We start from the raw sequence: 20848 nt of genomic DNA on the forward strand, positions 1-20848 counted from the left end.
TACTAAGATGTATAAAAACAGTTCTAATGACTGTTGGAAATGTGGGGAAACAGTTGGCACGTTTTATCATATATGGTGGTCATGTTAAAACACCCAGAAATACTGGGCACAAATACATGTGGGTTGTTTTTGGATTATGTGATTTTAATATTTATACTAGAGTGATTTTAATGCTTTGTCCAAATAATTAATTTTTTATGTCTTATGTGTAATGGTTTTAATGATTTTAAGTCAAAGTTATATGCAATTATTAGTTATTATGATTTATTGAATAGTTTCTTCATTCAAATACAAATACAAAAATCTTTATTACAGTCACTGATGAGCACAAAGTAGGGAACAAGTGTCCTGGGAAGGGGAAACACTCTCTCCCCATAGTGCTTTTCTTGTGCCTGTGCTGCAGAACTGCAGCCACCAGCTACTGTCACCCTCCCTTCCTCTTTCCTCTGATCAACAAACTGCTGTGGTAGAATCCCAAAGCTTGACAAGGGAAGCTGCCCAGAGCTATGCTTTCCCATAATTCCAGTGAATATTTACATTCTCATTAACAAAAACTAATACCTGCCTTTTTAAATACAATGGCCTCTTCTTCCCATACAGGATTCACTGCATTCCCTTGAGAGGTCTTGGTCTTAAGAGCTTTCCGCCTTGTGTCCACAGGAAGACCAAACATATCCACTTCTACATACGTTCCAACTTTTTTGTCAGAAAGTAGCTGTCCAGAAATGATCTAAAAATGCCAAGTTTTGACATCAGGTTATGACCAGCCAGTTGATCACTGTGTACACAAAACACTGATGTTGACATGGATTATTTTTTATACCTGGCAACTATATTGGACTGTCCGATCAGAAAATACCCCAGAAGTCACACAAAGGACGTCTAAAGATGCAACCAAGTTTGAAGCAAAAACATATCAAAATTATCAAGAGTATTTTTTGATACTTTTGTATCAAAATGTAGATATAGATATTTCTCGATTTTTGCAGTGTTGGCATTTGACTTTGGGCAGGATATTTAATCATGGAACATAAGGTGAGGTCTGTTGGAGGAATCTAACAACTAACCTTATCTAGCATTCTCTTTTCGTAACGGCAAATGGGAATCCCTATCTTTCTATGAAGTAGGAGAATGGTTTTCTCTGTCCGTCTGGTAGGTAATTCTTCACTAACTTGTTTTCTTACAGAAAATAATGAGATTTTTTAGCAACTTATTCCTATTGTAATACAGTGTTTGACACCCTTGCAGTTTTCAAAAGGTTATTTGTAAAATTTGTATCATTTTCTGGAAAAAAAACACCATGTTTGGGGGGAATTTTGTCTTGAAAAGTAACCTGGAAACATTTAATTAAAAGCTGGCAATGCTGACTGCAATGGTTGCTATCCAGTGATGCACAAATTCACTTTTTTGGAAAAATAACTTTCTTTCACTTGTATTCAGACAGAGGTACCAGACTAGCTGGTTTCTATATAAACATGGATCTTGCATATAGGTTTCTTAAAGTGGGGTGGAGTGGGAATTCACTGCACACTACACATATCTGAGTCTTTCTACATACATACTTCTGTCAAAATCCAGTTGGAGGTTCTTTCACTTGCCCCTTAATTCAAAAGTGTATAATATGTTCTAGAATATTCTGTGGGGCCAGCTGATGAAACAAAATAGCATGAAGTTGGAACGTAGGAATCGGCCACGTTGGATAATGCCCAAAATCTACCAGTCACATTTAATGAAAAGTATCTTGATCCATGCATGGAATGCCAAAACACAGCTGGTCTAAGTAAACTGAAGAAAGTAGTCAATTTGCTTGAGTTATGCTATTTTCACAGCTGCGTGGCCTCCACGAACACCCTGCTTGATCATAACAATATAAGTATCACTGGACAGTGAGACACACATGGAAATAGATTTCTGATCAATGTTATTGTGACTTGTAATGACCATTTTATAAGATGGAACCATGATTCTTAATGTGGGAATGAAGACTTTTTGAAGATTGCATACCTCTTGTTACTAAAAAAGCAAACAAGATCTTGCAATGGCTTCTTTTCCCCTCAATGTTTTCCCCATCCCCATCCTCAGTTTTGGGTGTGCTTTGCTCATCTTAGCTTGGACAGTTCATTGATTCCAGACAGCGGTATACTTTTAAACCACCATCTGGTTAAAGGATTTGGCTGGGCTGAAAATTGTTGTTTTCAAAACTCACGTTCCCAAACTCAAGGATCAGTGAATGTATGTATGTACGTATTTATTGTCATACAGGATCACCTAAGGCATCTCACTGGTTTTGTTTGTTGTTTTCTGCCACTCCCTACAGTGATTCTTTCTTTCATTGTTTCTGGATCATTACCCTTTGATTTCCAAAGGCTGTAGGAAAATATTATTATCACCTCACATCATATGTTAGGCAAGTTAAGTTCAAGCTGTTCCTTATTTTCTCTTTTACAACTTTTGGGTCAGATTTCACTCCTGGATGTTTTTCTGTTTAATATACAGCCATCCCTTCACATCTGAATCTTTGACTTTTGTGGATTTTTTCCCTCTAGCAATTGTTAAGTCTTCTAATGTTATCCCTAGGGCAATTCCCTTCAGTTGTACTCGAGGGCCTAGAGCAGTGGTTCTCAACCCATGGGTCCTCAGGTGTTTTGGTCTACAACTCCTAGAAATCCCAGCCAGTTTAGCAGCTGTTAGCATTTCTGGGAGTTGAAGGCCAAAACATCTGGGGACTCATAAGTTGAGAACCACTTGCCTAGAGATTCCAAGAAGAAACACCTCTCCAGGAATTTCTAATTCTCCAATGTGTTTCTATAGTCAGTTTCCAGTGAACATTAATCATAATGTCATGGTGGAAGTTATAAATTCTTAAAAACAGACTCTTTAGCACTTTCTTTATTCAGTTTTTCACCTTCACTGGAGTCCTAGACCCCTAGCCTCAGCAAAATGTGGAAGACTTACGGTCTAGAAAAGTTGTAGCTCATCACTCTCATGTTAGTGGAGCAATAAATCTACAGACCTAGTGGTATGAGCTTTAAAGATGCCATCAAAAGTACTGAATCTTAGCCCTCAAATTAGGTTCAGAACCTTAGCCAACTTCCATAAAATTTGGTCTCAACTCCAGAGTAGATTTAGCTTCCCGTTGACATGGACATCAGAAACTCACTGTGCATAGTTAGGTGCCCATTTTTTGTTTCTGTATATTTTAATGAGAAGGGGGAAGAGAGCCCTCGAAGATATAGTACTTCAAAATTAATGCATCACACGTGTATTTTTTATGAATTAGTAACAAAGTAGAAAACATAATATGATAAGCCATGTTGGTGTTTAATGTTTAGTGTGCTTATAAAATGAAAAATGCATACATACCTTCACAGACAACGTGTTTGCTACTATTCCATCTACAATACCTTCACTAAATGGATCAAAATGCTTGTCTGGTCTTCTCATGAATTCTGGTTTTAGTCTATATCCACTTTTGCCATTATATTCATACATCCCCATATTTATTTGCATAGACAAATCTAAGTGACAAAACAAAAACATGGTCTTGTGAGAGATGGAACAGAAAACATTCAGAACTCAAAAATCCACTAGAGGTCTCCCGTCTTCTTTATATGCTCCAAGTTAACATATTCTCTCCAGAAAAGCAAAAGGATGATACTTTCCCTGCATATAGAAATCTGAGGTTATTTTAAGTCTTTTATTATTATAATATTTATTAAATTTGAAAAATACAGTTACAAAAAAGGAAAGGGGGGGGGGGGACCAGACCAAGGTATACCAAAGGTGTAACATTAAAAGAAATATATTACTGTGATATAGTGACTAAAATGAAAACACAAAAAAGAAAAGAGAAAAAAGTTTTAAACACAAGAAAAAAACACCATGTCTTCACATACCTATTCCTTCTCCCACTCCCTTGCACATTATTTCTATCTCTTTCCTTAGCTAGTACACCTGGTGATAGTCAACTGTCATTGTACAAATGGAAGTATTCAAAGTGTCTCATTATTTTGGGAATAACTGTGACTGTGACATGGATATGCTTTTTCTCCCATTATACTACCAATGCAGGTGCATGCTTGCCAACAACCAAAACTGTCTGTCTAGACAAGAATGGTAAAATGGACTCTTCACCATTGTTCATCTATTTAGACTAGATAACTGAAAATTAAAAGTACAGAAAACATATCGATATGTATCCTCTCACTCATTCATAATACATATTGATCGCTTCTTGGCCTTTTGGCTAAGATCAAGTGTAGTGTGTAGTATCCTCTCACTCTGCTTGGCTGGAAAAGATATCACAGAATGTGAACTAGATAATTCTATTATCAAGGTGATTTTTAAAAATGAAAGTAATGATCTCAGGCATTTTATAAGCATCAGCTACTTCTATTTAAGGCACCACCACATCTATATTTTCAAGTATATGAATTATTTATGGTATGTGATGGCTGTAGTTGTGGAATACTTATTTGGTTGTTTGAGATGTAGCTGCAGCACATCACAGACATAACTGCTTACGACATGGCCCAAAGTTTTCAAAATGTACTGCCCTTTTTACCATTGGTTACGTGTTTTCATGTATTTCACATAGTTTGGATTTCTCTGGAAACTAGGGTTCATAGCTATACTGAGAACTGTATGTAACAGAATCCTGATGCAGGTTTCACATGTTTGAGATTTTCACATAAGCAGAATTAAATAAACACTCACACTCTCCAATTAATTTCCTGGTGCATATTCATAATACTGATTATATTTTCCTATGAAATATTTTTGCTATTATTCATAGTCTTTCCTTGATGTATTATCACCCCAGAGCTGGGTGACAGCTTATCCTTCTTAAAGGAGTACTACCAATTAAACAAATTTGCTAAACAATTGGGAAGTTTTTGGCATGGTTGGGAAACATATGGCTCTCCAGATGTTGTTGAACTGCAAATCCCATTCACTCTAGCCAGCATAGTCAATGGCGCCAGGTGGTGTTTGCAGTCTAGAAGAAAACGGAAAGTCAGGCATTCTCCATCCTTGATCAACAATGAAAAAAGTGCCCTAACTTAAAAGTTTTCAGCACACAGTTTTAACACACAGTTAAAATAAATAACAGTAGGCAGTTCCTTAGGAAGCACAGTATTTTGCACACCCTTTTATGTAGCCTATTTCAGATAACTATTTCACCTAGCTATTGACTTTAGGAGAAGTGTGCAGGCAGAGCTTTGGTTTTCCAACTTTTCATGACCTCAGTTCTGTTATCATCATCATCATCATCACCACCACCACCACTTTTCATGACCTCAGTTCTGTTATCATCATCATCATCATCACCACCACCACCACATTTTTCAGAAGAGAGAAACAAAAAAACAAAAAAACAAAGGATCTGGTAAATGCTTACCTACAGTTTGGAAGTTCAGAGCAACCATTTGACAGCCTGCATTCCAGAAGAGCTGAGGCATGTAATTTGAGGAATCAACACGTGTCCCTTTTGGATAAATCCGGCTCAGCTGCATTTTATTATACCTAAATTGTGAGTTAAGATAAAATACAACTGGAAAAGATACCTAACATTCAGACTAAAAGTAGGACGTTTGTCAGATTACTGCATGGAGAAAGGCAGATCTTTCTTAATAGGCGAAGCAGGAAAGGATCAAATATGATCCCCAATGGATGGAAACACATAGAGACTCATTTATTAATACAGAAAAGTTGTGTTGTACCCTACCTCAAGCTGTGAGGAGAGTTGGATAACATAATAATAATAATAATAATAATAATAATAATAATAATAATAAGAAGAAGAAGGCGGCTCTGGCATAAACGAGTCTGCTCTGGCATAAACCAATCCAGGTGGTCCCAGTGGTCATCAGCACACTGGGTACCAAAAGATCTCAGCCAGCATTTGGAAACAATAAACATTGACAAAATCACGATCTGTTAGCTGCAAATGGCCACCTTACTTGGTTCTGCGCACATCATTCAAAAATACATCACACAGTCCTAGACGCTTGGGAAGTGTTCGACTTGTGATTTTGTGATACGAAATCTAGCATATAGATCTCATTTGCTGTGACATACTGTGTTTTTGTGTCAGTATAATCATCATCATCATCACCACCACTATCATCAGAAATGAATCGTAGGCACTTGCCTAATGTGCATGTGTACTATGTTGTTATGTACATGTAAATAATAATAATATCTTCTCTAGGCATTGTTTAGATCCTCCAATGCAACTGCATGACATTATTGGGCCAGAAGTTTTTTGTTTCAATAGAGTCCACTACTATCCATAGTTTTGTGTATCCACACAATGTCTGAGAGCATATTCTCCACAGATACATGGGTTATACTGTAAATGGCAATATAAATCCCATTGATTTCTGTGGTGTACTTGTCTTTCAGCATTTACTTTTTTAAAAAGAAAGGGAGTATAAATAATTATTCATGTATTTATTGAGAAATAAACATATTTTTTCCTACAGAGTAGTATTTAAACTGATGCTATGTACCCAATTATCTTAGTAACCACCCCCCCCCCAAAAAACCCCCAACTCTTAAGAACCTGCTCTCCTTATTTGTGACCCAAGACTTGCAAGATATTTTTCTCAATTGCAAAGATACTCCACAAACTCGACAGGAGATTTTGTGAGCTGCTCAAGTGCTTTGGTTTCCACAAAGGAAGACATTTCAAAACTCTTGTTCCGTTCTGTGAATAAAAAGAAAACAAACAGGTCAAAGGAAAATTGATTTGGACTTGGAAGGTTATATTTTGCATTAATATGCACACATGAACACACGCACGCACACAAATGCATAGTTTTGTTCCATTATTGCTCCTTGGTTCCACTTTGCCTGCCTTTTAGTTTAACTTAACAACTGCTAGCATTAATTTCAAACAGGGTGAACCATTAAATAGATTAATATTGCACCAAGTCTACTCCAGTGGAAGTAGTGTTAAAAGCCCCTGCCAGACTTTATTTCCTATATTGGAAATAATGAAGATAAGGAGTACAGATATCACTGAGTTTGCTCTCTCTCTCTTTCTCTCTCTCTAGAATCTACCATAGTTCTTGATAAACTATTTAACGTCAAGGTTCTTCAGAGGTTCTTGATTGTGAACTTTATAATCCCGGGGTGAGGGGCGGAATGAGCTATTTATCAATCAGATATATTTCATGTAAAAAACATGCAAACCCACCAACTACAATGCTTTGCCACAAGATGGCAGAATATTTAAAACTTGATAAATTTTCATCAATAGTTCACTTTCTTTAATACCTAAATCATGATCAAATGCATTTCTGTCTGTAACAAACAGAGAATGATTGCCAGTGAACTAATACTGCAAATTGTGTTGGACAACATTTGCAGTAGTAGTTCCATTACAATCAACCAATCAACTTATTTCCTGACTTTTTCCTAAGAATTGGACTCAAGGTGGCTCACAAAATAAAAAAGAGATAAAAGTAACAATTAAAACACATAAAAAGTTAAGTTTAAAACAGGACAGTACTCATATCCACAGTTTCATTTGTCCACGTCTGAGAAATTATGACCCCACTAGGAATTTTCTAGGTCATCCAAAATGATTCCATGGTAGTCTTGGTCCGAATCCTCCATTTCAAAATGGTTTGCTATTATTTACAGTTTAATGCATCCACATGAAGTCAGGGAACATATCCCCCATAAATATAAGGGCCATACTGTATTAAACTGTCTAGCAAAGTAATCTATCTAGTAATCTATCTATGTGTTAAACTGCGTCTGCCTGCCTGCCTGTTTGTACCACAAAGGCTGTTGCTATGTAAATTGGCCCTCTATGCAGAGGTGTCCCTAGATAATTTTCAACGGTAAGCAAACTGTATTTTGGCACCCCCCCCCCCCCCAACCAATCACTGATATATATTTTCTGTTTGTTGTGGGAGTTCTGTGTGCCATATTTGGTTCAATTCCATCATTCGTGGAGTTCAGAATGTTCTTTGATTGTAGGTGAACTATACATCCCGGTAACTACAACTCGCATATGTCAAGGTCTATTTTCCCCCAAGAGCACCCCTGACTAAAATCAACTATACTGCAAATGCTTACTTTGCGTAATGGGTTGAGCCGCCCCTGCCTCTATGATACCATTGGATTAACTGCTGCTAGGTGAAGTGGCCCCCTGACATCACTGAGAAAGAAAGGTAGTATGTAAGGGGAAGGGAGAAAAGTGATATAAAGACAGCCATGTAGCCATGGAGACACTGTGAGGCAGACCCTCTCAGAGCTGGAGGGGAGAGAAAGCAAGAGGGGAATGGAGGGATGAAAAAAAGAAAGAAAAGAAAGTAGAAAGGAGGGAAAATTTTAAAAAGGAAGCTAAAGAAAAGGGAAAGGGGAAACTTATGAGGGAGGGGATAGAGAAGGAGGAGAAAGAAGAGGTGCAGGAGTCCCTTTCACACCCTGGCTACACCGGTTATACTATATAAAATATTAATTGTAAAATCATATATTAAAAACAAAATCAAAGCAGCTTCAGCAAATAGAAAAGATCTTCAATAGCACTTTCACTGGGGTTCCAAATATGTCAAATATGAAATCCAGCCCCAAACTTCATCCAGTTGCAATCCACCAGTATTTAACTCGTCATTAATGACTCCCATGCAACCATCATCTCTTGGATACATTGCAGTGCAAAGTGCTCACCCTCAGAATGGTGTTAATGTGTGTTTTTTTTTTTATCTTGTGTAAATATTTTCTCTGATGGCATCTAGTGCCTGTTCGGAGTATTGGAAAGCTCTTGGATAAGATGCTCTCAGTCAGCGGTGGCTGATGATTCACTTGTGAGCAGGGCTGTGAAGCTGCTAAAGGTATCACTTTAAACTCAAATTCAGTTTCAGCCTGGGTTTTAAATTTATTTGGGGAATTGGATTCAGCAACTTGGGCAGGTTCTCTAAAGTTCAGACTAAATCCCAGACTGGATTCACTATGTTGCTGAGGTGCCTGTCACCGGCTTCTTGTGTACTCTTTGCTTCTCTCTAAATGAGTCAACCTCCTATAAGCTCCCACTGAACCCAAAGAGACATTGTCACTTCCTAGAGGAAGACAAAGTGAACATGCTACTGTTGATCTTTATAGCTCCTGGCACTGCTCATAAGTCAAAGGTAAAAATACAATGAGCATGATGTTTTCAGAGGAGTAACAGTTCAAGGGATTGGCAATGGGCCCAAAAGATGCGAGATGATCCCAACTACCAATTCCTTTTGATTTAAACTCTATGCCATGAGGAACAGTCACAAGCAGTGATGGATCAAGGGCGCTTTGCCAATAAGAGTGAAAAATCCACCCTGTACCTGAACTTGAAAGGAGCTATTCCTCAAATAGATTCAGCACCTTGGACAGCACATTTAATGTTCAGATTAAAATCCAGAGCTGATTCATCACTCCAAGAACTTGGGAGTCATCAACCACAGTGGGATAAGTTGGTAGCTGAAGCCAATACTTTTTTCACGATACATTGAGAGATCAATGTGTTAAGTATTTGGTTAAGGAACTTTCTTTATCAAGCTAGAGGTTAAATAAACAGAATGGAAGATGGAGAAAATGAAGTTTATGGACAGAATGAAAAGTAGATTTTCATAGAAGGAAGGAAGGCCATGAAACACTATTAACCGAGGCTTTGTCTGATACAAAAAAACTACCAGCAAGTAGAAAAATATACAAGTAGAGAGAAAGATGGTTGCTCCCTCTTTGGAAATATAATTAGTAGCAGCCACTTGACTCTAGAACTAAGAAGACCACATCTGAAGACAATAAAACCTTAAGAAACACATGTTATATTATAAAATAAATTCAAAGCTTGTTTTTAACCAACTCTATGTGTTGTGTTGAAGGAAAGGTAAAACTCATTACTCAGAGGATATTTGCAACTTCCCTTGTGAATTACAAGAATAGTTGTCCTTGGAGATAGGTATTCTTTTTTCAATTTGTTCTTATTAGCTTTTTCTGATGCTGACATTCTTGGTTCTGAGTATAATGTAGTTAGCTTTATTTTAGGCAGTCTAGGGCATCCTTGATTTTACTGTCAGGAATCTTGAGTAGTAAGCAGCAAAGGAATAATAATGATGTTGGTAGTTTTCCAAAGCAAGAGACAATGCCAGGATTTAAATAATATTTGAAAATGTAAATGAAATGTATACCATAAGAATGGAAGAACAGACATGCTTGGAAAGATGAAATGTGTAGTTCAAGGCAGAAGGTATACACAGCTGTATAAAATCCACATTGAACTGGAATAAACAGCAGTGAGGACTCAGATAAACCAGTTCAAAGCAGATATTGTGGATTATCTGCCTTGATATTCTGGGTTATATGGCTTTGTAGGAGGGCCCTCAGACGATAAGAGGTAAATGTATTGTCGAAGGCTTTCATGGCTGGAATCACTAGGTTCTTGTGGGTTTTTTCGGGCTATAGAGCCATGTTCTAGAGGCATTTCTCCTGACGTTTCGCCTGCATCTATGGCAAGCATCCTCAGAGGTAGAGGTCAGACCTCTACCTCTGAGGATGCTTGCCATAGATGCAGGCGAAACGTCAGGAGAAATGCCTCTAGAACATGGCTCTATAGCCCGAAAAAACCCACAAGAACCTAGATAAGAGGTAAAGTTTTCCCCTGACATTAAATCTAATTGGGTTCAACTCTGGGATGTGGTGCTCATCTCCATTTCTAAGCTGAAGAGCCAGTGTTGTACCTAGACACCCCCTCAGACAATAGATTTACTTTATTTATTTTCTTCTTTTTCCTTTCTTCTCAGCCTGATAAAGGACCAAGTAGGGGAGAAGGAGAGTCATATAGCTTACTGGAGGAAAAGCAGTATATACAAGATAGAAATAAATACAGGGTGAGTATTCCTTAGCCAAAATGCTTGGGACCAGAAGTATTTTGAATTTGTTCAGATTTTGGAATAATGAGATACCTTGGAGATGGGCCCCAGGTCCGAACACAAAATCCATTTATGCTTCATATACATCTCATGCAAAAATATAACCTTTTCGATTTTAGTGTACAGTGATTTTATGAGATGGTATCTCAATCTCCTTATGCTGGTCTATGGCCATAATAAATATTTTTGATTTGATTTGATCTTATGCACATTGCCTGAAGACAATATTTGTAATAATTTTGTGCATAAAACAATGGTTGCGTACACTGATCCATCAGAAAGCAAAGGTGTCACTATCTCACTCTCCCATGTAGACAGCTGAGGATTTTGGAGTATTTCAGATATCTGAATTCTAGATAAGAAATGCTCAACCTGCATGCATTTTCCTTCCTGAAGGAGAATATGCCGCAGATCCAATACTTCAAAAATCTTGCTGCCCCTTTCAGATGCAAATTCTTGCCTTTATTTATTGCGACTCACATTGCCTTCATCACATTGCCACTCAAATTCGACTTGTATAACAGTTTTGATATATATTAGGCAACAGGAGACAAGCTAGGCTGTTAAACACCAGTGGGAAGCTGCCTACAGAAGAAGAATTTGACAGCAGTATTTCACATCTAAAACCAGGGGTTTACTTGATGTGAATAAACAGAATCAGAATAAGAAATGGAATAAAACAAGTAATGCCAGGAGCTAAAAAGATTCTAAAGACATTTAACTTCAAAACACATAATACAATATTTAATTAATATTTACTTCCATGTTGATTTATTTAACATTAAATCTTAAATTGCAATCCTGCTCTCTTTATTTTGTTAAGAAAGTAACATACTGGTTTGAATGATGATGAGACAGAGCTCTCTGACCAATTTTGGTGTGCATCAAAGGGAAAGTATTTTAATTCCATCGTGGAATACATATCTTGACCATATTATGAAAAAAGAAAGCTGCATGTCTGAGTGAGGGCACTTCAACTGTCCAGCCAAATGAGCAAACTGCATTAGAACCATGGACACTTTAATAACACTCAACACACACACACACACACACACACACACACACACACACACACACAAATAAATAAATAAATAAATAAATGTAATGTTCATTTGTGGGATTAACAGAACTCAAAAACCACTGGGTGAATTGACACCGAATTTGGACACAAGACACCTAACAACCCAATTTATGTCCTTCATTCAAAAAATTGATTTTGTCATTTGGGAGTTGTAGTTGCTGGGATTTATAGTTCACCTACAATCAAAGAGCATTCTGAACCCCACCAACGATGGAATTGAACCAAACTTGGCACACAGTTCTCCCATGGCCAACAGAAAATACTGTAAGGGTTTGGTGGGCAGTTTCCTTTGGTTTGGAGTTGTAGTTCACCTACATCCAGAGCTCAATGTGAACTCAAACAATGATGGATCTGGACCAAACTCTACACGAATACTCAATATGCCCAAATGTGAACACTGGTGGAGTTTGGGGAAAATAGAATCTTGACATTTGGGAGTTGTAGTTGCTGGGATTTATAGTTCACCTACTATCACAGAGCATTCTGAACCCCACCAATGATAGAATTGGGACAAACCTCCCACACAGAACCCCCATGTGGGCATAGCAACGCGTGGCAGGGGATGGCTAGTATATATATGTGTGTGTGTGTTTGTGTGTGTGTGTGTGTGTAATAACAAAGGCAACAGTTTCTAAAATAGTGGTTCCCAACCTATTTTTGACCCGGAACCACTTGAACAGGGGTCACTCTCCAACATTAGTGCCAAAAGGGTTACGAATCAGTTATCGGTCAACTTTAGATTCGGTTTGGTTATTTGGGGTGCTGATTCAAAGTATTGAACATATGTCATCCAATAGTTGCCATCAGCTCACCCACAGAAAACCGTATTTAATAATTGAGAGCTGATGTGGTAGTAGTAATCTTTTGTGGGTAGTCAGCCTCCCCCCCCCCCCCGACATCTCCATTGCCTTGTCACTACAAGATGGTTTTGTGAGAACTCTCCCTTTAGTTGTTGCATGCTTTCAAGGCAATGGTGTAGTAATGGTGGTGACATGAACCATATTTTTTCATTTTTGTGGACCACTGTGGACCATGAACCACAGGTTAGGAACCACTGTTCTAAAATGCAGACATTTCCAGAAATTTCCCCAACCTGCCACACTGTCATGGAATGCACACAGCTAATGGACAGTTTGTACTGAACTTCCTGAACAAATGCAGAAAAATCTCCTATTCAGACACAGACCTATGCACTCTTTCCTGTCATGTGAATAAAGGTCTACAATAGGCAGGACTTCTTTAATCATTTTTACCAGGACCAGGTGAAAAACATACTTTGACACAAACAGAAAAGCTAAACATAGGTTTGGAATATATAGTATTTGAAATTTATAACCTCCTGGAACTGCAGTGCCTCTCAAACACACTTAAGACTTTGTTTTGGTCTAATTGAAATGGTAGAGGCCTTTATTTAAAATGCAGAAGCTGAAGCCACCATATTCCTCCTGTCAAAACCAAGTGAAACAAGACAGGCCCCATCAAAGGGGGCTCTGCTCTAAATACAGAAAATATGTCAGTTTGTTTGCTCATGATGTCACAAAGTGTATTCCCAGCAAGGTTCCTGAAGTTGGGGGGAAGAAAGAAAAGAAATCCACAGCAGGCAGTCATGATGATGGGCCATTAATTTCTAATAAACCAGTCTATGACAGGTGAAAATCAAATGGAATGTACATCAGAGACCATTTTTCATCTGGTTGCGATGCATGTAAAAGTGAAGGCATTTGCAAAACTAAACAATAACCTGATTCTAGTATCCTTTACTGTTGTTTTGTGCCTTTAAATTATTTCTGACTTATGGCAACCCTAAGATAACCCTACATTTAAAAAATAACCCGAGTCAAAATCCCAACATAGTTATACCTGCTTCTATTTTTCATTAGTTTTAGGAGGGCAGTGAGGAAAGTTTGATCTGTGGATTGTACATATGGGACTGTTTTGCAGTTCCCAAACCACCCTTGGAGACCCTTTAGGCCCCCAGGTCTTAAGAGAAACATTTCCTGCTGATATAAGTGGAACTTGGAAATGCTTAACTTTGATGGATTGTGCCATTAACCTTTTAGATCGCCAGTACTTGGAACCCAAGAATACACTGCATATACCATTTTTGGCTCCCATATCAGTGCTGCTAATTTTATTTATTTATTTATTTTATTTATTATTTGCACTTGTTAACCGCCGCTCTCAGCCCTAGGGCGACTCGTGGCGGTGTACAAAACATAGAAAAAACAACAATTTACAAAGAGTCAAGACCACAACACAACATCTTACTAATACAAACATCTAATTAAGCTAAAAATCCGCTTCGTCTTATTTTGGGGTCAGCCTAGTTCCCTATAGGAGCATCAATACTCAATTGTTTTATTTTTCTTGAGCTCAAGGACATCCTAATCTTTCTTGTTGCCTGAGAGATGGTGAGATACTTCTTTCCCTTTCTGGCTGAAGTTCTCACATTTGTGAGATGACTTGGTGGGCAAATTGGGAAGCTGTGCAAAACTTCATGAGATATGAAAAACAAATGCTTAGAAAAAGGAGGTATCAGATGGGTTGCTTACATTTTTTTCCATACATCAACAGGCTTTCTGTGCTTATAGTGTGGGCTTTGGTTTATAAAGAGGAAAGAAAGTAGCATAATGCAGAGCAGTCACTGAGCCAATTATGACAAAATTAACTTTAAGAAAAAGACACCACATTCTATTCATATAGCTCTTCTTCTGGAGAACCTTCCTAGAGGTTGGTGCTTTGTGGCTAGGATTTCAGCACAGAACAACAGATTTCATTAATATTCTTTTACACCCATATTGTGAGAGGTGAGATTTGTTCTTCTCCAAAAGCAGATCTCCTTGTATCATCATCATATAAAGTAAACATCTCGCATATTAACACTCTCTGGACCACTGTTGAAATAATCATCCTCACCGAGATCAAATAAAATCTCACTTTCCCTTCCAAATTGATCTGGCATTTGCCTAGAAATGCAATTATAGGTTCCTAGCCATTGTGCAAACAGCACCCCCCTATCTAGTTATCCTGCACAGCCTACCTCATTTGGTTTCAGTAATAATCTGTAGAGCTCTACGGATGATCTGGCTCGATCTTTGCACTATAACACTTCTGCGCTAGCATGTAATGAGTTTTAGCATATAGCTACTGAGCTGTAGCAAGTGGACACTCAATCTACTGAACCTATTCCTATAAAGGAACGTTGATTATTGTTTTCTGTAAACACACATAGACCCCACCTTTCATACATACCCAGAATAATATTTATATGCATATGACACTATGTTTACCTAATATTAATTCAAAGTACAAAGGGATGGAAATTCCTGACAAAAGCATCTATTACACACACCATTCTCTTGGAAACTCACACTGCCAGAAGGTATGTGGTGTATTTTAGAAACATAAATTAATTACTACACTATTCATATGATTCAAAAGTGTAAAACTGCAAAATAAATGCAACCAGGCTTATAAAATAAATGTAAACTACAAGCAGAGAAGAATAAAACTAAGGTCTCAGCCGGAAACAAAGGTAATATGGGATTCATTCTCTCTCACACACACACATACACACACACATACTAGCCATCCCCTGCCATGCATTGCTGTGGCCCTGTCTGTGTATATGTGTTTTGTGTGTGTATATGTGTGTATATATATATTTGTGTATATGTGTATATATGTGTGTTTGTGTTTATACATGTAGTTTTGCACATGCGTTGTAATATATTTTTTGGCTTTTTAAGTTTCTTCTATTGTGTTTTTCTGTGCTTTTATGAGTAATGGTCACTTGTTGGTCTGATAGGCGTCTTGTGTCCAAATTTGGTGTCAATTCGTCCAGTGGTTTTGGGGCTATGTTAATCCCACAAACGAACATTACACACACACACACACACACACACTCACACACACATGACAAACTGATAGTTTTAAGGCCTTCGAAGGTAGAGGCAGACTATTTTTCTGTCATCCCAAAGAATTCCTATATCAGAAGCAGAACTGGCTCTGCTAAAACCTGGCTTAGGTTTTGCGGAGCTCAACACAACACTGCTGTCAACTAGTTGTCACTTGTGTTCTTCTTTTGCAGGCATTTTAAAGTAATTGAACTCTTAAGAAGATTTCACAAAACTCTGTTGGCTGTCTCCTTCTCCAAAGAAGCTTAAAACTGCATTGCCCAGGGAAGAGGACACAGCTGCATGTATTGCCTAAGTAATATTCATCTTCCTTGACATCCTCAAGTAACTTAAAATATCCATATACTCAAAGAAAGTGACCCTACCTCACACCTCACTTAGTGCCAAATTCTTTAACAAGAAGTTTTGAGTGATTGATTTCCAAAATGATAAGGTTGGGGGGGGGGGGGGGGGGGACAGAAGGAGACAGAAATGATGTCACCAGTACTTCTTACTTACTTTGAGAAGTTTCAAATGACTCAAACTTCACAGGCTGTATGTAATTCACCAAGTTGGACATTTCCTCAGTAGCCATAGCTTCACTTCCGGCTGTCCCCTGGAACAAAAGTAGACTAGTATCAATAGCAGTTTTGCCAACAGAGAGCATGGCCGATTTTGCATCCCTATGCACACTTTTTCCTAAGGACGCCTAAAAACGGATACAAGAATTGCCATGCAACTTTGGGGCGGGAAGGGTACGTGGTGGAATTGTACATGACTTGGAGACCCTCTACAGGAGATGATGTCATTTTTTGGGAGTGGGAGGGAATGGGTTGGATGCCGCTGCAGTCGTCCCCCGTTATCCATCCAAATATCTACAATAATTAGCTGTGAATACAGGAATGTTTTCAAGCACTTTCTAGATTTTCAAACAGTGCAATGCATTTTTTCCCACTCAAAATTAAGGTGCATTTTACCTTCCTCGGGGTGGAACACATTCTTTTTCTCCATCCCTATTTCATATATTGTGAGCACCATATTTAAATATTTTCATACCACATATTTTTTAAAAAGCTATAATAATGTGGAAATATGTGTAAATTAGATACTTATTTTATTTATCCTGAGTTTCATATGTACTTCATTTCCCCAAGCAACTTACAGTAATTAGAATTTAGTACACCGTACTGTGGTTTGGGTTGTAAATGAATCAAAACAAGATTCAGATCCTTAGGCTAACCAAATGAAAATAGAAGGAAGGTGTAGGGAAAAGATAGAGATTGGTATGATAATGAGAGGAGAATGAGTGGTTAATGGGACCTGCATTATCTTCTGATGCTGGTGTGCCTCCTGTGGTGAACAAGGTACAAAAATTACACAATCTGTAGTCCTCTGGTTAATAACAGAAGAACGGCTCTTAGAGTCACAAAACACTGAAAATTTAAATTAAGAACACATCGATTATGATTATGATTATGATGATTATGGTTATTCTCAGGGGGAGAAAAAGACATCTCCCTCCAGTTTCTTATTCTCTGGATCTGGGATGGAAAACTGAGGCCCCTTCTATACTGTCATATAATACATATTATTAAAGTAAATAGTCCAGATTATCTGCTTTGAACTAGATTCTATAGCAGGGTAGACTCATATAATCCAGTTAAAAGCAGATAATGTGGATCATCTGCTTTGATAATCTGGATTATATGGCAGTGTGGGAACTGCCCTTCAAGGACAGATCCTCACCTTTTCAATCCCACATAGACTAGATGATATCAGAAGATACAGCAATAACTACAATACTGAAACCAGGCATGATAAAGCCTGGCTGCATTACTGTCAGGAGTTTCTAGCTGGTGTTACAACCGAGGACTTGGTTTTGCTCTATGCTTATCTTTCTTGTATGCAAAGGGATCTTGTAGAGACTAAAAGAGAGAATGAAGCTAGTAGCATAAGCTTTCAGAGCCTCCTTCCCTCAGGGACAAGAAGGAAGCCAAGCGTTCTGCAAATCCAAGTAGCTATAATTCCACTGGAATCGATCTGGGAAACTTCACCCATCTCTCACCAGGGAAGATGTTCAGTGAATAGACTGCTGTGCTGCTTGACTTGTCAACCAGAAAGATGAAAGCCATGAGGTGAGATAATAAAGGGATTACTCTGTCCTTTTGGGAGGAGAAATGGTGTGATGGGGTGCAGTGATTCCCAGAGGAGGTTGTCATTTTAAGTACACTGCAAATCTTCACAGTTTTTAATGATGTGAATTGATTAGATTGAACATTCTAAACAATACTTTTTAGCAAGATTATATGTACCTGCCACGTGTTGCTGTGGCCAACCTTCCCTCCCTCTTTCTCTCCTTCCTTCCCCCTTTCCTTCCTTCCCTTTTTTCTTTCCTTCTCTTCCCTCCCTCCCTTCCTCCCTCCCTTCCCTACCTCTTTCCTTCCTTCCTTCCTTCCTTCCTTCCTTCCTTCCTCCCTCCCTCCCTCCCTCCCTCCCTCCCTCCCTCCCTTCCCTCCCTCCCTCCCTCCCTCCCTCCTTCCTTCCTTCCTTCCTTCTCTCCTTCCTTCCCTACCTCTTTCCTTCCTTTCCCTCCCCCCCTTTCTTCCTTCTCTACCTATTCTTGGACTGTAACTCCCAGCAGTCCTCCTGATTGATCTATTGACCTACTATCTATCTGTATCTAATCTATATATCATATCTATCTGGAGGAATGCTGGAAGTTGCAGTCTAGGAATAGGAAATTGGAAATATGCAGGGATTGGGATGCTTTCAAAGAAATCCAAGGAGAAGCAAGCTTGCAGCTTGGAAGCAGTGCATTTAGAGCATCCTCCTCTCCTAAAGGGCCTGGTCTAGGGAATGCTGGAAGCTGTCATTTTCGTACATGTGTTGTATCATCATTTAGCTTTTTTGTGGGTTTTAAGTCCTTTCCATTATGTTTTGGGAGGGGTTTATGAGTGATGGTCACTCCTTGACCTGATAGGGGTGTAGTGTCCAAATTTCGTGTCAATTCATCCAGTGGTTTTTGAGTTATGTTAATCCCACAAATGAACATTATATATAATTTACAAGGCATTTTGTTATAGGATGCATGTGAAAGTGCTGATCCTTTGAAAATGTGGGCAATGCACTGCCAGAAACACGCACCTCATTTTTTACTGAGGTGGTGGTGGTCGAGGGGGAGGGGGGATTGGCTCCAAATCAAAAACAAAAGATATAATGGCTAGAAACAATAACTGAGAGAGAAAAGGACATAGTAAAATTGTTTTGGGTAAATACTCCAAAAATTTGTAAAAATCTGCCGGCCACTGTTTTGAATCAAGTGCATAAATCCTTGTGGGCTCATACAAATGCTTCATTTTTCAGGCAATCTGCTCAGTGGATCCCAGCTACAAATTTCTTCTCGTATGGATGTGTTTCCTTTTCCACTCTCCCTCAAGACTATGGCTACAGCATAATTCTTTCTGCTGAACCCATATGGTTTTAACAGTAGGCTGAAAAAGTACTGCTTATCACATAAAACATGGGCAGGAGATACATCTTTAAGAGTAGATTCCTTAACTCAAAGTGTGGGGCTGCTAGGGCCACTGAAGATGCCATATGTCTCAATTATAGTCATTACAGTTTGTGGCCACCTCCAGGCAGTCTTGACTGCCCAGTGGTGATGATCTCAAAGTTAGTGGTGGAGTTTGGGAATCCACAAGGTGGCAGCACAATACTGAGTCATACGAACCAAGATGCAAACATGGTTTCACACAGTCAAGCCAGGACAATTTGTACTTCCAAATGATTCATTCCTTACTTCCTCCATTGATGATTTTTTGCAGTCATCGTCATCGTCGTCATCATCGTCACTTTCAATCTCTGCTTCCCCTGCAACATTTTAATTCGAAAAACAAAAACAAAAGAGAGTTCAGTATAGCTAACCCTTTCCTCAACATACACACTTTTAAACAGTTATTGTTATGGCTTTGGTTCAAAGGCAGTGACAGCACCATACGCTCAGGGTGCTTCTTAGTATAATGAACTATTTCTCAAATTCAACATTCATCACTTTCACACTTTTGAGGACATCATCATGATGATATATAGCCATAAGTAAGTGATTATTTAAGCCTAAATCCTCAAGGCATAAGATCTCATCTGTTCTTGGAAACTGTGCGGGGTCAACCTTGGAAGAATGACCGATGACCAGAAAATGCTAAGTGCTGTGGGTTATATTTCAGAGAAAATAATTAGGAAAACCTCTTCTTCACTAAGAAAGCACTATGAAATATATGGGGTGACTCAAAACTGGCAGATGACTTCAAGGTGTGTACACACAGAGAGAAGCCACTTAGGCATCGCTTTCAAAGAGGAGACTGAATGTGCATATTTACACATATGGAGGCACTATTGGATCCTTTTTACAAGATAAACAGGATCACAATACCTCTTACTTGCGTGAGGAAGAAAATACCCAAGTGACCTGCAACTCTGCTGAGTCTACTCCTCGAGTTGGATGGGTAACTTTCACACCCCAAATCTCCCTCTAAAGGTTTCTCTTTATCTATGCGCCAACATGGACTGGAAAATCCTTAAATAGAGGATATATTCACAGGGAAGACTGCCCTGTACCAGTCCTTGCCACAGATGATTGTCCTGTGTGAAAAGGTGGTCACTCTACCCACAAATTTGGCATTAATTTAGAAAGTGGTTTACAAAATCTGGCATAATGGACGCTGAACATGATTTGTGTCCGGAAATCTTATCACTAGAAGAAATGCTGATTATAGAGTGAAGTACCACCATTACAAATGCTGTGATCTATTCCAGACCTTTTGGCAGAAGGGGATGAATTCAACCTCTTCTTTGCTAAAAGAATCAGAACTGAGTGACTCTGTCCTGGCAGGATCTTTCCGTATGTCGACTGTGAAATGGCCTTTACAATGGCCTAATAATGATCACAATCCAAC

General features: G+C 38.6%; 1 protein-coding gene and 1 non-coding gene across 3 annotated transcripts in view; one reads left to right on the forward strand and one right to left on the reverse strand.

Moving 5' to 3' along the window:
- Positions 1-20848, reverse strand: part of PLCB1 (phospholipase C beta 1) — a 608906-nt gene that overhangs the window by 97125 nt on the left and 490933 nt on the right. For both annotated transcript variants that reach the window (XM_060785726.2, XM_060785732.2), the window contains exons 15-20: positions 19696-19766; positions 16416-16512; positions 6625-6709; positions 5399-5523; positions 3364-3518; positions 566-730 (exon numbers count right to left, since the gene is read on the reverse strand). In XM_060785726.2, coding sequence (XP_060641709.1) covers positions 566-730; positions 3364-3518; positions 5399-5523; positions 6625-6709; positions 16416-16512; positions 19696-19766 — 698 coding nt within the window. The remainder of the gene's footprint in view (positions 1-565; positions 731-3363; positions 3519-5398; positions 5524-6624; positions 6710-16415; positions 16513-19695; positions 19767-20848) is intronic.
- On the forward strand, positions 4227-4410 carry LOC132762231 (U2 spliceosomal RNA). Its single transcript, XR_009630127.2, has one exon. It is a non-coding gene; the product is annotated as a U2 spliceosomal RNA (small nuclear RNA).

The sequence above is a fragment of the Anolis sagrei genome, chromosome 1 (assembly GCF_037176765.1).
Source record: "Anolis sagrei isolate rAnoSag1 chromosome 1, rAnoSag1.mat, whole genome shotgun sequence".
In the NCBI taxonomy this organism is placed as follows: Eukaryota; Metazoa; Chordata; class Lepidosauria; order Squamata; family Dactyloidae; genus Anolis; species Anolis sagrei.